Source organism: Semicossyphus pulcher, unplaced genomic scaffold, assembly GCF_022749685.1.
Source record: "Semicossyphus pulcher isolate SPU_LCO1_2020_fin unplaced genomic scaffold, fSemPul1.0.p SCAF_2, whole genome shotgun sequence".
Classification (NCBI taxonomy): Eukaryota; Metazoa; Chordata; class Actinopteri; order Labriformes; family Labridae; genus Semicossyphus; species Semicossyphus pulcher.
In genome coordinates, this window is record NW_027211693.1 from 25,073,194 (window position 1) to 25,089,491 (window position 16,298).

Genomic DNA, 16,298 nt, shown 5'->3' on the forward strand with positions numbered 1-16,298 from the left:
GGGGGTAAAAGAGAAAGAAGGGGGTGGTACTTAACCCTTCACCGAGGCTGTAAATCAGCTCAGTGAAACGTGTAGTACCCAGCGACAGTAATATTAGCTCAATTTATTGTGTGTTAGTCCTCCGTGGTTTGGTACCCCAGAAGGCCTCATGACCGGATGGAGTGTTCGATATTCAACCCGAGGGAAATCGGGATTCGATCTGAGGTCATCCTTTGCTCTGATTGGCTGAGGCTCGTCCGTCGCAGTCGTAAAATAAGACACGATAAACTCACTAGCTCGTGACCACATAGGCTTGGATTTCAGTTAAAAATGCAAAGCAGAAATCACCTCGTGACGCTTTAAAGGCTGACGTGGGAAATAACGTGTTTGTGGTGATGCTGAATTATTTAAGATAATTGAAACGATTATATCAACTGAATGCATCTGTGTTTATTTTCCAGCCATCAATGAGCTGTCTTAGCAGGTCCAAAAAAATCAATAGAAAGCACAGCCTTAATGCTGAATCAACGCACCCCTATCTTTTATACAAAATGGTATCACCCTCACATCAAGCTCCCATTAGTCCATGCCGCTTTAAGCATATCAGTATTGGCACAGTGTAGGCAGGAGATAAATGGTCTTAAACATCTTCCGCGTCATGTGTTGACTCTATAGGACTAGGTTACTTTTAATAAGCTAATTGGCTAATTAGGGCAGCTAAAATTAGACTGTACGGCACTGCTCTAAAATATTAGTAATGCAACCGAATATTAGTGGCACCTATTCAGTGCAACAAGGGGTGGCAGGAGGAAAGTTAAATCAAAATGGAGTCCCCAAGAACCCATCAGTAAAGTAGGTCAAGTAGGCGAAGAGAAAAAAATAGTTATCACATAACGTCATATATTAAATGTTTATGAATAATTGCACATAGACTGCCAATATCCATGTTGTTGTACTCACTGGTATTTCTATAATGTAAATATGGTGTAATATTGCTATAGTCAAAGCACAGCCACATATAACCTGACACTGGGTTTAACCTCTGCAATAGAAAAGGGACAGGATGACTGTGTTTTGTAGGATCATAGTCTGTTCTGTACCAGTTGACATCTGGGCTGATCAATATTGGAGGCAGCCAGTGATGGAGGAGAGAGAAAGGGAGCGAGGGGGCGGGAGGAGGCGGGAGGCGGAGGGGGGACGTGATAGTCTCAGCCGCACCGTGAAGGGGGCCGTCCCTGTTGGTGGAGATCAGCCCGAGGAAGGCCCACCTAGTGATCACTTGAAAATATATCTCCCATTTAGACGATAGTTTGACTCGACTGTGCGACGGAATCATACGGGGACACGTTGAAGGCTATCTGTAAATAGGTAAGGACTCATTTTATTTATTTTATTCTTTCAATATTGTAATTTTTTTTATGTATATAGAGGTCACAACCATTACAGGGCCGTCAGCGTCGTCATTGGAAGCCCCTGGCTTACACCGTGACTAACATATATGTTTAATAGCTTTGTTTTAGATATTTATATTCCTGTTACGTTTGAGGTAATGGTAAATTTGAGTGACGAATATATTGCAATAGCAAAGAAATTCAGGCACGGACGTAAGAAATGGTGGACATCGTGAATTGGTACATGTAGTAATTTTGGGGTTGACCTGCAACATCTAGGGTGGCTCTCTGGAGGATCGGTGTCTTATGTAGGAATAAAATTCGAGCTGTTAGCCTGAAACCGTATCTGTTTTATCCAAACGTGTCCCTGCGTTTGATCAGACAGAGTCACATTACATCCACATGATTCTACGCTCAGACCGTGATGCGTGCAGATGATAGTGTAGATCGTGCCTCCCTTCCCCCAGCACCGTTACGTGGTTATTGCAATACATGCCACCTTGTAGTGTAAGATGCTGTACAGTCCGTTAAAAAGGCCTGCGCTTTTTATCCCCCATGCGCAGCCCTGCCATCTCGCAGCAAGTGAGAGTAGCATTACAGGCGAGCAATAATTAATGAGCACCTCCACAATTAACCATTTCATTGAAATCTTTTCGCCTTTGAATATTTCATGCATTGACGAGGATGTGAAGAGGGGGCTGAATGCATGAGTGAACAGAGGGGGGGGTTTACTACAGCCTGATGGCTTGCCTGCAGCTGTCAGGATCTACCACAGGAGGCGGTGCTGCCTTCTTTAACCACTACGAATGCCTTATAATATTTTAATATACATACATGTTTGTAGAGATGCATGAACATATTACAATCACAGCTGCTTATTGATATTATTAGAATTTACCTGTTATTCATGCATATACATGACACCAATCTTCACACAGTGATTGACAGCAGCTTTGCTCCATCTCTCCACAGTAGCTCGGCCAAGATGGATGTGTTTATGAAGGGTTTGTCTAAAGCGAAAGAGGGGATGGCTGTGGCCGCAGAGAAGACCAAGGAAGGAGTTGCAGTTGCGGCTGAAAAGACTAAAGAAGGAGTCATGTTTGTAGGTAAGATGATCACAGATGTCGGTTTGCAGTTTATTAAACATGCAAATCTTACACAGGCACACTGAGGCTGCTAATGTTCCTGCTTTATGCAGAAGCAGCGAGGATATTTATGATTCAGCCCATGCAGCTTTTACATGTGTCCTGGAACAAATGGTTAAATTATACAAAAGCTTTCCTTATTGGAAAAATGATATAGCACAGTCCTGCTTCCATTGCACATGAAAGAAACCACAGGCTGTGTGTATTGATTGGTTTTTAACCTCTTTGTTCAGTTACAATATAAGACCTTTATGCGTCCTCTGCAGAACTACAGGTGTCTTAATAGACTGTGTTGGTTAAAATCACTGATATTTTACAGTGTAGAGCATAAGTACAAGTGAAGGCTCTAGTTTTTACAGCAGCAGTAATTTGATGAATCATTCAGCTGACGGTTGATCAATATCTTTGTTTCAGTCATGCAGACCAATGCAGTGTTTAAATTAGCTGAGCAGTATTTACTCCAGTAGGTATAAGTAGTTGTAAAGAATGATTCACTGAGATAACGAGTTATTTTGATGTAGATGATGTGATAACAGGCTCTGAATGTCCTTCTGCCCTCTCGCCTCACTTGACTGGGCTACAGGCAGGAGATGGAGCAGGGTGGGGGTGGGGCAGCAGGATGGTGGGAGCAGCTCCTGCCACATGTCCGTGCATTGGATGGCAGCAGATTGTAAAACAGTCTCAGCCCACGGTGGTCACCACCCTGAGACAAAAAGGCTAAAGGCCTCTTTTTTTTGTCCCTTACAGAGCAGCTTACTTTGTAATGGACACTGTTACAGATATCTGTGCAGATTAGAGCCTCTGTCTGAGGGTTTTAAAGAGCGACCGTGTGCTCAGATTATTGACCCGGTGTCTTTCACCTGCTTTGGATCGTTATTTAAATAAACACATGCGACATAGAGATGGATGGACGTGTGAAAAAGGTGAGCAAGCAGCCTGGGCAAACATCCAATAGTATCTGACAGATTGAAGTTAAACACAAGGTGATTAAAGAGATTCAAACAAACAGTCATCATATTGAAGTTTATGCCTCACTTGTAGAGAAAGCACCATGCATTATTGACCGTATTTATTGGTCATTGTATGGGTCTTGTCAAGAACCCAAAGATAAAGAAGTGCTTGAAACATAACCTGTATTACTATACTGTCTCGCTCACTGAATTGGACCAGCTGTACACCCATACAGACGACACCCTGTTATCTGTTCTAGATAATTTCTTTGCATTGGCGAGCTCTGCTTATTAGCCCACAGTTGGTCCGTGCATTGTGAGTGGGGGGAGGGTTGCATGACTCAGGGGACTCAGAGCTGGACACAGGCCATGGAACCAGCCGGCAATTACAGATATTTATTTTGTCAGTTGTTGAACTGTTGTCAGAGGGCCCTCATTTCCAGTCACACCCCTGCTGGTAGTTCTGGACTCACCATTTGTAGCATTGATGCGGTGACGATTTCTTTCTGTTGCATTAAAGAGACGTGGGGTATTCCAGGAGAAGTTGTCAGATGTGTCTACATTTAGACTGAATCCAATTACCCTACATATCTAGCACTGTGTCCCTGTCACTCACCAGCCGAGCCAAACATGTCAAGCTGCAGTCAAAACACGTGCAGCTCATTTACGCCTTCTCCGCGCTACGTCTCATCATTGTTTCTCGTCCGTGGTACACAGAGAGGAGAAGTAACATTACTGTGACATCTCTGTGCTTCTGCGTGCGCCTTGTTGAGCATGGTGTTGCCCTAGAAAGCTGGGTATGATTTGCTTGAAGGCCCCTCATGGAGGAGGGGTAAGAGTGAGCTGATAGGTCTGTGGCCCACCTTTTGACAGCTGCTGCTGCTGCAGACCGCCCACCCAGCTGAGCTGAGCAGTCAGCCTGAGAAAGGCGAGAAAGGGAGGCGGAAATGAGAAATCCCATCGCACTGGATGCCTTTTAATGTCACAGCGAGTCTCATTCATTGAGCATCTTTGTGCTCTGTAATGGCATGATGGAGCATTCTTACAGTGCTACATTTAAAGCAAGTCATAACACAACAGCCGTTTATGGCAGGTGTTTGTTTAATTTGAATGCTTATAAGTTAGCAACTGTTGTGTCTAGAGCCTGGAAGACACGTCAGGATGGTTTTTAATATTTCTGTTATCTGTGTGTCTACTGTTGGTTTCTGGTCTTTTTTGTGTCTCGTGAGCCCTCTTTGGGCTGGGCAGATTGTTTATGCATGACACAATAATGATAAAAAACAATCAAAATCAATCAGTCTACACTTAGACAATTCTGAAACTGCATTAAGAAGTAACGCAAGCTATCCTTAAAGATATAATCAATATTTAGATGACAACAATTTTAACACTATGTTTAAGGGATAATATCATTTACATGTCAAATTAACTTGGTCTTGAGTGTTTGTGCATCTTTTTGTCCTTGTTTTAAATGAAAAATATTAATAGAAATGCAAACAGCAGGTGCTTACAGGTGGGAAAAGAGCCACACCTAAGACACAACAGGACTTACAATTAAACAGTATTAGCATACAATAGTTGGCTAAATGTGCAGAAGTATTTAATGTGCATTCATATCTGTATAATGTTTATTTACTACTATGTATGTATATCTTGAATTACTGTTATACTGTATGTGTGTGTGTGTGTGTGTGTGTGTATGTGTGTGTGTGTGTGTGTGTGTGTGTGTGTGTGTGTGTGAATGCACTTGGGCCTGTTGTGAATAGGGGTGGGAATCGCAGGGTAACTCACGATACGATACGCGAAACATGGCCCACGATAACGATAATATCCTGATACAGCTATATTACAGATATATTGCGATATCGATATTTTGTCGCACCCCTAGTATGTTTATTTTAGGAGATGCACAGCAAACTTCATTGTACAATTTGCAAAGACATTCACTTGTAAGAGCTCGATTTACACTTAACAGGTATTTTAGAACTCGTATGTTAACTAATGTATTTTTTTCCTTTTTCAGTTATTAGATTTCTTCATTTCATTTGAACACATGATGATCTTTAGACACATTTCTCCATAAATATGGTCAAATCTTACATTTCGTCATTTTACACCTTTGATTGTGATCTAGAGTGCAACAGGCTTTAAAGTAGCTGATGTCATTATTAATATTTATTAACGTCTACCCACAGGTATGATCGTTTTTCACTGACAAATCTTAGCAGCTTCACTTCACCAAAGCTGATGCTTAATCGGATGCATCTCTCAGATGTGTGTTTTGCTTTGAGGCTCGCCTTTTGTACTAACATCATCTCTCATCTTTCTCGGCTGCCTTTTAAAAGGCCCAGAGGGAGCAATAAGGCTTATGACTACAGCACAGTAGAGAGGGTGACAAGGCTTCAGTGATCAGGTCCAGTGGGCACACAGTACATTGACCAAATAGCTCGATGCAGCGCGGCAGGCGGATGAGATCTGTCAAAGGTCGGAGAATTGAACAATGCGGTGGTTTGGTATAAAGTTTAATAACTCCTCACAATACAAGTACAGAGAAGCTGAGTGCTGCAACCACAGAGACATAATGTGGCCAACAGAGCATTACTTACACTATTAAAGTGAATGGTTGGTTCTTGCAGCTCTAACTTAATTATGTAAGTTACATGTCACTGTTTAACATGTAAGCAGTTATAATAGGAGGCTGCAGTGCTGTATCTTTGAATTATTACTGTAGCATCATAGCTTTGTGAGTCGTGCTGTCAGGTAGACGAGATGTGACCTATAAATGGGACTAAAGCGCAAGCTAGTAGAGCTTCAGCAAAAATAAACTTCCCGTATCATCACATGTGATGTGTGTGTCATCCTGAAATGCTTGATTTACATTCGTATGTCCACCCTTTCTCACAGTTTTCTCTTTCTTTGTACATTCAGGTAGCAAGGCCAAAGACAGCGTGGGTTCAGGTGAGTTTTGTCTCTTTTGGTCAAACTTTAGCATCCTAACTGCAGTCAGAAGCCCAGTTTATTACAGTGACAAAGCACTTAATCCTACTGAGAATGGGAAATGCTTAATGGTGATATAATGGAGGAGGTGGTTGTCTGTAAGTGCTCATTATGTACAATAATCAATTGGGAAATAAAAGAGGGCGAACATGATGTGCAGGCTTTTAATCTGTCTGCTGAATTTGCTGAGATCATGTTACAGCTGTGTTTGAGCATGCATGGTGTGTGTGTTTGCAGTGGCTGAGAAGACCACTGGAGCCATGGGGAACATCGCTGCTGCCACTGGCCTGGTGAAGAAGGACGAATTCCCCTCTGACATGAACGTACGTACAGACTTACAAACACCATCAGCTCTCTGCTCACACACACAGAGAGAAGTGTAACCAACAGGCTCGGTCTCTGTGTTCCTGTTATTGGAAATGGTGTTGCACTGTGCTCACACACACCTGCAGGAAAGTAGTTGGGCCTTTATTGTGAGATTATATTCAAGGTGATTGACGTGTTATATCACATGTTACATTCATATATTTAAAGTGAGAGGGTGTTATTTTTAGTACAACCAGGGCTCCACCCACCTGTATTTTAATATTTGTATTTATTTAATAATCATTTTACCGTGATCGTTATGTCTATAAAAAATTATACTGTAAGTTTTCAGAGCCAAAAATGACACCCAGCATGCATTGCGCACCTCCCTCTGAAAGGAACGGCCCAGCGAGAGACGCTGGAGTGAAATACTGCCATTTTCCAGTCAGGGATTGATCGCTGCAGGCGATGGCTCAGAGTCGTAGAGAATCCGAATACGATGAAGTCTTCAGGTCTGCAGTCTACATTTCAAACCTGACGATTATGAAAGAGACATGATTTCAGAGGCGGGCGTCCTAGATTAAGGATGTGTAGTTTTGCAAGCTCCCTGGGCTCTACCGGATGACACGTTTACGTAGGTTTTCCAGGGCCCATTGGAGAAGCGGATAGCCTCCTCCAAAAGCACAGAGCGAAATTGCTTTTCTTTCTACCATAATGGCATTAGCTCCCCATAATAGCATGATAGGACTGATGTTGAAAATCGGCAAACTGGCCCTTTAAATCAGGTGACCCATGTACAGAGGCTCAGTTCAGGATGCCGCAGCCCCACCCTCGGCCCCTTGCCGCCTGTCATCCTTTCTCTCTTTCCCCCTGTTTCCGACACTTTCCACTGTCCTCTCTCTAAATAAAGGCATAAAAGGCCAAAAAAAAAAAAATGCCATCGTGCTAAAAATACACTCAGTAAAATTCAAAATGACATTATTGTTGCCTGTAATTTAACACGATTCCTGATTGAGCCTCTCCAGCACTTCAGTGTTTAACTTGGGGGACTGGAAATATACAGATAAGAAAAAGGGCATAATTGAAGCAGCAGCAGCTGATACAACTTGTAGTCTCTAATATGACTCTCAGCTATTACTGGATCCTACATTTCCCATAATGCAACACAACAGTGTCTTACTTCATACCCTCTATGCCTTGTAAACATTTAGCATTCCAACTGCCACCCCCCAAGTTTAACAACAGCTATTGAAGGCCAAAGACAACCCTGATGACATCGACAGGGTTATTATTTAAGACTTTCTTCATTATATAACTGTATGCTGAGACTGAGTGCTACTCATTGTGACATGTAAATTAAATATGTATAAAAACAATGAAGAGCCCCTTCAGTCTGCTGTGTGCATGCAGGGTAACAATGCAACAGCTTATTCATGACTGAGCCTGTTTGTGTTGGTGCTCATGTGCCACAAGTGAAGGAGAGATAGAAACCTCAGTTCAGGAGCCAAGGTTCACTTACAGTTAGAAACCTGCTTTATGGTGTGTTTATTAAAGTTTGAACAGGATTGTTTTTGTAGCAGAGCCAGATGATTCTGCTGTGCACATGGTAAAGGGTAAACTCCTGATTGACAGGTTTAATATTGTTGAAATAGGAAATAAAAGACATCAAAGCTTTGTTTTATGGGAGAGGATGAATTGTTGTTCCACACAGTCTGCTCTGCACACAGTTCACCGTCTGTTCAGGTGCTTTTTATGAGCTCACTTCAACACACAACTTTCCCATTATTGTTCTACGACCCACTGAAGACCTCTGCTGATGTCATCTCTGTCTGTTTGACTGCACTGTTATCTTGGAAGTACAAGTGAAGAGGTGGAAAATATTTGATTATCCACAAACATAGAACATGGGAAAACCAACACATAGCCAAGCTTGTGTATTTGAGTGGTAATATTCTCTCTTAAGTCTGTTTGTGTAAGTGAGACAGGGAGGTCCTCGCCCTGTCCTCAGCCTTCCTCCCTCAGAGTTGGACTGTCTCCACCGGCTGGCTTATCTTGTAAATCTGACAGACTGCTCTAATAGGCTTCTCTATGACACCATCTGAGTGCAAAAACTGCTCATTTCATCGCCCTGACAACAGCCTGTTAAACTGTTGACACTGTTATGACATCTGCAGCTCCACCTATTGTTCGGTTCTAGCTGGCCCGTACAATCATTCACTCTGTTTAACTGACTCCTGTAGGAATGCTGAAGGAAAAATTAGCCCATATTTTGCTCTTAAAATTCTAGTTACTTATCCATTCTCACAAAAAATAGTTCACTTCGGATGCTTTATAAACCTAAATGAAGCTTCTGTTGCGCTCAGGTCTTGGCTGAATTCAAATGTGTGACCAATCAGACACATAACGTCCCTTTTCTCCTCTCCTATAATCACATAAACCGCCTTTTTCCCCCGCGATGAACCATCTGATTAGGTGCGTCTCTGTGGTGTTTTTCCTTTGTGCTGCGTTTAAGGCCATGCTAATCATGTTGTCAGGCTTATAGCTATAACAACAGCTTGTTATAGTACGTAGGATTATGGTCTGTACTACACTGACCTAATTGACTTGATTAGTGCTGGGTATAAAAATAAATGCGTGCTGACCCACTAGCTTAATTTTCAGGGCTTGTAGTAGCAGGTGCAGTAATGATGGAGGGCTGTTAGGAGGAGATACAGTCTGTTTAAGGCTTACAAAGGCTTGTGAAATATTTATTTTTTCTTATCGTTAATGAAACCCACAAGAGACCCAAACCAGCTGTGAATTGAGGCTACTAACAAGTAAAGCCTGCGTGTCTTATTCCTCTGTGCCTCCACTGTTGTTAATTAAAAACATGTAATTTAGCCGTACGATTATATCTGATGTAATGTTCCTTTACTACAATTTACACAGGCCGCTATAGTTGACTTTAAATCAACACAATGCTGCTATCAGTAGTCAAGTAAATACACCAAATGTGTATAAATCAGCCGCTTAAAATAGTCCCCAACTAATGCACAATTTTCTACTGTTTGAGCGACGTTTGCAAAAAAACTACTGTGCCCAGCTGTTTCAGGAAATCATCCATCCTGCTTTGAAAATCAAACTATATATTTGTTCGAATTTTTTTAGACTAGTCTTCAGATAAAACCAAAGTGCTTTGGGCTGATTAGGTAAGAGAAGCACTGAGGCACGAACTACTACGTTATTGGTCGGGCCTTTTTTAGCCTCTTAGTTTTGCCTCTGATGTAACACCACAGAGTTTATCATCCAATAATCCAAACAATAATTACCATCCGAACAAGACAATCAGTTTGCAGCCCTGGTCACTGTGCCAATGCTAACTGATGTTTGGCAGTGTAATTCTTTGTTCAGCGTCTTGGCATGCTAATTAGCACTCAACACAAAGGACAGTCGGAGGCCGGTTGTTGTCAGTAGTGTTTGATTATGACCCAAAGTTCTGGGTACTCTCACCTGCTGATGGTGCTAAATGAACGATTCAAAGGATATCCTGGGGGACTTTGCTCCAGATTTCATTCTTCTTCTTCAATTCCAGTATTTGTTCAGATATTTCAGTGTGAACCAAACTGATGGGTGGACAGACACACAGACTGACCATGCCCTCCTAACCCACTGTTCTTAAAGGGGCCGTATCTTTTGAATGAATATTCCCAGTGAAAAAGTGAAAACTGCAGAATTCCGTGTTTTTCCAGAATCACATTTTTAAAAAGGTAGCCTCTGAAATGGGCCGTTCAGAACAGCTGCAGGTTTCTACATAGAACCTTGCTTTCGCTGAAATCGACCAATCGTCATTCATCGTCATTCACCGTCATTGGCTGCTTTCTTACACAAGCTTGAAGTCAAGTCGTTGACAAGATTTCAACTTTGCATTCTGATACCTCCTGGCTCGAACATATAAGGATGAATAACCGATCCTAGAGCAGCCATGTTTTCTACAACTTTGGAGTGACAGTGTTGGTGCCGCTCCTCCACGTGGGATCGCACATGTGGGGGAGGGGCTATATACGCGGGCAATCGTGGCTAAGGTCTAACCCTAGAATTGCAAAACGGCTCGTTCTTTCCAGGAGGAAGGAGAGGTTCGGAAAAATAATGACATTAAAATAGCTCAAATATGTCCTTTATATAATATCTAATATCTGGATGAAACAGTGTTCTGCACCCTGCACAATAACAGGTTTTTATGCTTTAGACTCTGTTTTATAATCAAACAAAGATGGCTGCCAGAAATGACAGATCTCCTCCCTCAGAGTTCTATCACTTATATACGTGCATATTGATGTGACTTTGTATTATTTTATATTAAAAACTAAAGCAGTGATAGTTTTTGTGTGAAACATAAAGAGCAGGGACATGTGACGTTTCTGGCTCGCTGGATTACGAGCTACCATTGCGTTTTATTTGTACAGCAGTCAGAATATTTTCATGCAAATGCCTGAAAGAGTCTTTAGGGATTTTAAAAACCCTTCAGAATGGAGGAGAGTGTTTGTTGAACCACTTGGGGTATTTGTTTTCCTGGAAATTGGATGATGCTTAGCTCCGTGACTCAAATGTAATGACATTGCAAGAGAGCCTCAAACAGGGGCGTCTTCAATAAGGGGAATATAGAGTCCTACCAGCTTTATCTTTTAGGTTCAAGTAAGCACAAATGTGGATATAATAACTGTTACTGTGGATATTTTCTTTCCTGATCCCTCCGTCTCCTTCTCTGTCTGTCTCTGCAGCCTGAGGAGTACGGGCAGGAGGCCATGGAGGGCCAGGGAGAAGGGATGTTGGAGCCAGAAGGAGAGACATATGATGAGAACCAGCAGGTAATCAGCTCACAGCACTCAAAGCACGTACGAGCCTCTGCTCGACAGTAAAATACTCCTCGTCTCTGTGTTTAAATTGCGGTACATGATTTTATTGTAAATGGCTTTTTGTGTATTTTATGATGAGCCGGTAAAAAGTGTGCAGGATGAGCCCATTCACGTACAGTAGCAGGAGGCTCATTAGTATTCTGCAGCTCTGCACGGTCACACATTTTAGCTGGATTGTATTTCAATGGCGCTCCACACTTGCCCTCCACTTTCTGTCCCACACAAACACTCCAGCTCACACTGAGGTAATTCTTCTTCCCTCTGCAAATGATAACAGAAGGCTCAACAAGCCAATTGCCACACAGAGAGGGAGAGTACAGTGAATATAGCACCACCTACCTACACTGAGCGCTGGGTGTGTGTCTGTTTGTGTGTGGAGGAAAGATGCGAGTCTGACACAGATGGTTATTTTTGGAATTTGGCTGTGAGGGGCGAGACACGGTGTGCAGAGGATATTGCTTTGGTAACAGATTTTAAATAGCTGTGAGTAAACAAAAACATCACATGTGTACATAACACTCAGTAATGTTAGTTTTACATATATTAATAATTATTTAAAGCAACACTTGTGTTGTGCTTTTAGGTGGAAATCTTTTGTATCTTCCTAAAACATCAGCATATTACAGGACAGGCTTCAGTTGGACGGTTTAGTCTGAGACTTAGCATGATCTCTAATAATGACCCATTTACTCAGTGCATTTGGTCGGATTTTCTTTCACTCCCGCTCTATGGGAGGATTATTGCTTTAATCAGTTAAAGGAATAAAAGTGAGATTTTCCCTGAGATGCAAATGAGGAGTGAATTTCTCAGGCAGCAGCTTGTACCGTCCATGTCCTCCTCCATCTCTCTCTCCCACTCCTCCGCATCTCTTCCCCTCCCCCATCCATTGCTACACCAGCGACGTGCGAGCTCTGCCTGAATGGGTGTGGTGATGACGCTCTCTTCCTCTGTGCATTGTGGGTAATGTCAGGGTCTCCCTGCATTGCTGTAAATATGGAGTCTGAGCGCTGCAGAGTGAAGCGAGGTTTTGGAGATATAAAGCCATCTCATGCAGTATCTCTGTTTGTTTCGTGAACACATCAGATGACCTGAGACTGTTGCACATTCCTGCAGGCTGTTGGGTTTTTTTTATCATTGTGTGTGTGGAGGAGGCGTGTGCAGGGTTACAAGGATGCTGGGAGTGTGCTCACGACACGTCCTTGAAGCAGCTGTAGGCTCGTGCTGCCCTCTGCAGGCCGGAGAGAGACGCTGAACCAGGAGAGGAGCTTAGAGATGTGATGGAGTGACATCATCGCCTTTAGCAGAGCGATCATGTGTCATCATACGCCCTCTGTCATATATATTCCTCTTAAACAGTTTTAAGTTGAATTTCATGCGATTAAGTTTTAATGAAAGTCTCACTGGTGTTCTCTGTGTCGCTCACAATCGGTTCTTCTTTCCACAGGAGAGCCAGGACTACGAGCCAGAGGCGTAAAAGCACCAGTCCGAGCCACCATCCAACCAGCAGCACAATAATATTTCTAATAATAAAAAGGACAAATGCTGAAACTATTACAATTATACCCCTGTTGCAAAAAAACAACAAAAAAGACAAGCATTCCCACAGAAAAATGTTCTTCCTTCGAGACAAATCTTTTATTATTATATATTGTAAATGTCATGTTCTTAATGTAATGTGTTGGGTGTAGGTATTTATTGAGATGTAGGATTCGTCCTCTCTGTCTCATTTCCTTGATTCCCTCCCAATGAAATGAGACCAGAGCCGGGGCTCGTGACTTTGTACTCGTGTGTATCTGTATTTAGAAACGTGCAATAGATGTTCATCATCTTCCAATGAGACATTGGGAGTGGAAAAAATAAATATGTCCGGTTGCAAGCAGATATGGAAACAATAATATCCCCCTAAGTGTCGACAATGCCTGTTTGTGGGTTCTTTCTTTTTTTTGCATTTCTTTGGGAGTTTCTTTGGACATTTTTGAAGTAAGAGTTTTTTACATGGTATCTTTATAGTTGCTTGTGATCATTCCAGTAAACTATCTGTTAGAAATGGACAGAGTATACATGTTTGTGTGTGTGCGTGTGTTTGTGTGTACTGAAGATTTTAACAAGTTAAAGTCAATATATTATGTCTTGAAATCATAATGGTTGTCATATCAATATGTGCTTTAAATTGCAGGACTTGTCAATATAAAGGTTTATGTGTTAAGCCAGACATACATTCCTCTGTAAATAAAAAGTAAAAAAGAAACTTTTCTTAGTGTTTTTCATGTTTGGAGGTTTATAAACTCCTTTTCCTGCCTGCTGCTCTAAATCAGGATCTATTTTTCTTCGTCCTCACATGTTTTACTTTTTCGCTCACTCTCGTCTGGGGGTTTGATTACAGGATATGTAAAAATCTGCTGAGCAGGCTCTGGCCTTTGGCAGGACGCTGACATAGTTGGGATGCCGGTCTGATCGGGCCTGTTTGGGTGGGTTTTGTTTGGGTTAATCCGTCTGGAACGTGCAGGCTCGGGGGTGTCAGGCTCGCACAGAGGGTATTAAACAGCCGCTCCCGCTGCTGTGGGCTCAGACGGATGTGTGGACGCTGCAGGGACAAAGACAGGAGCCATGGCCTCTTTCAAGAAGTCCTTTGAGAGCCTGAAAGGCACGAGCCACTCAGCCGCGAAGGGAGTCACTGACTCTGCAGGTACAGAACTATAGCTGTAAGATGACTCAGGGCCAATGTAAGGTCTGTTAGACAGAGCAATGGCTTTTCTTTTGGTGGGGCTTTGTCTTATTTCTTTCTTTCTTTCTTTGACAAATCCTTTCCTTTCTGTTTTTACATATGTAGTTTAAAACATTCAGAAGAGTTTTTCATTTGAAGCTTTAAAAAGAAAGTGCTCCCTGTCATGTGTTTTCAGTGCAGGCAGCTCAAGACGCCGTGCAGCAGGTGGCAGACTCCTCCAAAGAAACAGCAACCATGGGTAAAGTGCACGCTCCTCTGCCTTTTAATCTTCATGATGTAATTGTGATTACATTTTATTTAGCCGATATGAGCTACGCTGCAGACTCAAGCTGTCAGAGGATAAAAAAATGTTTCTCCCAAATCAAATGTTTAATCGTTTTTTGTATGATAAAGTCTTAAAATTCCACTTATCTCAGTTTGACACCATCAGGTAATACAATGAGACAACAGGTGATAGTGGAATTACTTATAATGTGTGATACAAGACTCTTTAAGTACATATATATAGCTTGGTTAAAAGTGGTGTTAGTCACTGAATTTTCAAATGTTACAAGAATAATTAGAGCCTTACATGCACATTAATGCTTACACTTATAAATATGCATTTGACTTGATAAAATGAGTCTTTATTTCTGAGTCCGTACATGTTTATATATATGTTATTTATGTTAATCTTTCTCCTCTTCTTACCTCTGACTCTGAAGCTGCTCAGGAAGCCAGCAGACAGACTCAGACAGCCATCGGTAAAGCTGCTGACAAAGCCACGGACACCATCAAGGAGTTTGGACAGAAACTGGAGACCAAATGATTCCTGAAAAATGAACAGTTCTAGCTGAAACACCGGAGCCAACTTTTCTTATCATCCATAGTTTTAGAGTAATAATGTTGGGATGGAAGTGTGCTGGCGTCAGAGAAACCTGGAGATAAATGTCTCCACTCAGCTGACATTCCAAAGGAAATCTTTATAAATTGTGTTTTTTCCATTTGTCTTTATGCTAGATTTTATTATGTGACTATTTTGAGGAATAAAAACAGACACCAACTTGTCTCTCAGGTTTTTTTACACTGTGATATCCTGCCGCGCTCAGTAGAGATAACACTGTCTGTAGCTGCAGCCGCCCGTGCTCCTTCGCTGTTTGTGGAGAGCTCTCATCTTTGAATCACCTCGGCCGTTATTACCAACACATTGCAGAAAAAGACGGCCTTTGGTGAGCTGATGATGGCCTCTGATAGGAGCCGTCTACCTTGGCCCTCAGCAGCACGCCTCCCCTCCGCCACACTACGCGGTTGCTAGGCAACAGATCTCTGCGGCGGCCGGGGATTGGTGGAGGGCCTTTTGAATTAACGGTGATGATGCTTCTGTCAGTACACGGTGTTCTGGGCAAAGCTGCCGCTCACAAATACTGTAAAAAACAAAGAAACAACAAGAGAAATGTGACAAATAAATCCTCGCAATCAGAGGAGGGGAGCAGATGCTTTCGAGAAGTGTGTGTGTGTTGCAGAGCGGAGAGGTTGGAGGGAGGACGGAGTATGAAAGACGAGGTGGTTACAGAGTGTTGGTTTGTGTGGGAGGCTCAGCTCTGCTTCCTCCAGGCTCCTTCAGCTGATCCCCCCCTTGTCTCTTTCATGTAATGTTGCAGCAGAACGCTCGCTCCTGCACACATTTTCTACTGCTACACCTGTGTGTGCTTTTATTCTCTGCTCCTGTAATGAGCCTGTGATCATCAGCCTCCAGAAAACTTCATTCAGTTCAAAATCAGAGTCAGTTTTACTGGCCATGTTTGTGCACGGACGAGGACTCTGGTTTTACATAACCCTCAATGTACAGATACAAATAGACACACTCTGCTTAAAACAACAGGTTCAACAACACAACACTCACAGACTAAAGCTGCTATGTACAGGCCTATATA

At 42.4% G+C, this 16,298-nt stretch overlaps 2 protein-coding genes across 2 annotated transcripts; both read left to right on the forward strand.

The window, feature by feature from the left end:
- The first annotated feature begins 1,198 nt into the window (after positions 1-1,198).
- sncb (synuclein, beta) lies at positions 1,199-13,908 on the forward strand. Its single transcript, XM_069670620.1, has 6 exons — positions 1,199-1,347; positions 2,343-2,476; positions 6,394-6,423; positions 6,700-6,785; positions 11,526-11,612; positions 13,105-13,908. The coding sequence occupies exons 2-6, from the start codon at positions 2,356-2,358 to the stop codon at positions 13,132-13,134; spliced, it is 354 nt and encodes a 117-aa protein (XP_069526721.1). The 5' UTR covers positions 1,199-1,347; positions 2,343-2,355; the 3' UTR covers positions 13,135-13,908.
- A 359-nt stretch (positions 13,909-14,267) lies between these two features.
- adirf (adipogenesis regulatory factor) lies at positions 14,268-15,193 on the forward strand. The gene is made up of 3 exons (XM_069669437.1): positions 14,268-14,346; positions 14,561-14,623; positions 15,090-15,193. The coding sequence occupies exons 1-3, from the start codon at positions 14,268-14,270 to the stop codon at positions 15,191-15,193; spliced, it is 246 nt and encodes an 81-aa protein (XP_069525538.1).
- The last annotated feature ends 1,105 nt before the right edge of the window (positions 15,194-16,298 follow it).

Bases quoted from the DNA above. Each gene is read 5' to 3' on its own strand.
- sncb (XM_069670620.1), top strand. From the start codon at position 2,356: ATGGATGTGTTTATGAAGGGTTTGTCTAAAGCGAAAGAGGGGATGGCT. The intron at 2,477-6,393 runs GTAAGATGATCA...TTGTACATTCAG, and splicing joins AGAAGGAGTCATGTTTGTAG to GTAGCAAGGCCAAAGACAGC. The intron at 6,786-11,525 runs GTACGTACAGAC...CTGTCTCTGCAG, and splicing joins AATTCCCCTCTGACATGAAC to CCTGAGGAGTACGGGCAGGA.
- adirf (XM_069669437.1), top strand. From the start codon at position 14,268: ATGGCCTCTTTCAAGAAGTCCTTTGAGAGCCTGAAAGGCACGAGCCAC. The intron at 14,347-14,560 runs GTACAGAACTAT...ATGTGTTTTCAG, and splicing joins GGGAGTCACTGACTCTGCAG to TGCAGGCAGCTCAAGACGCC. The intron at 14,624-15,089 runs GTAAAGTGCACG...CTGACTCTGAAG, and splicing joins CAAAGAAACAGCAACCATGG to CTGCTCAGGAAGCCAGCAGA.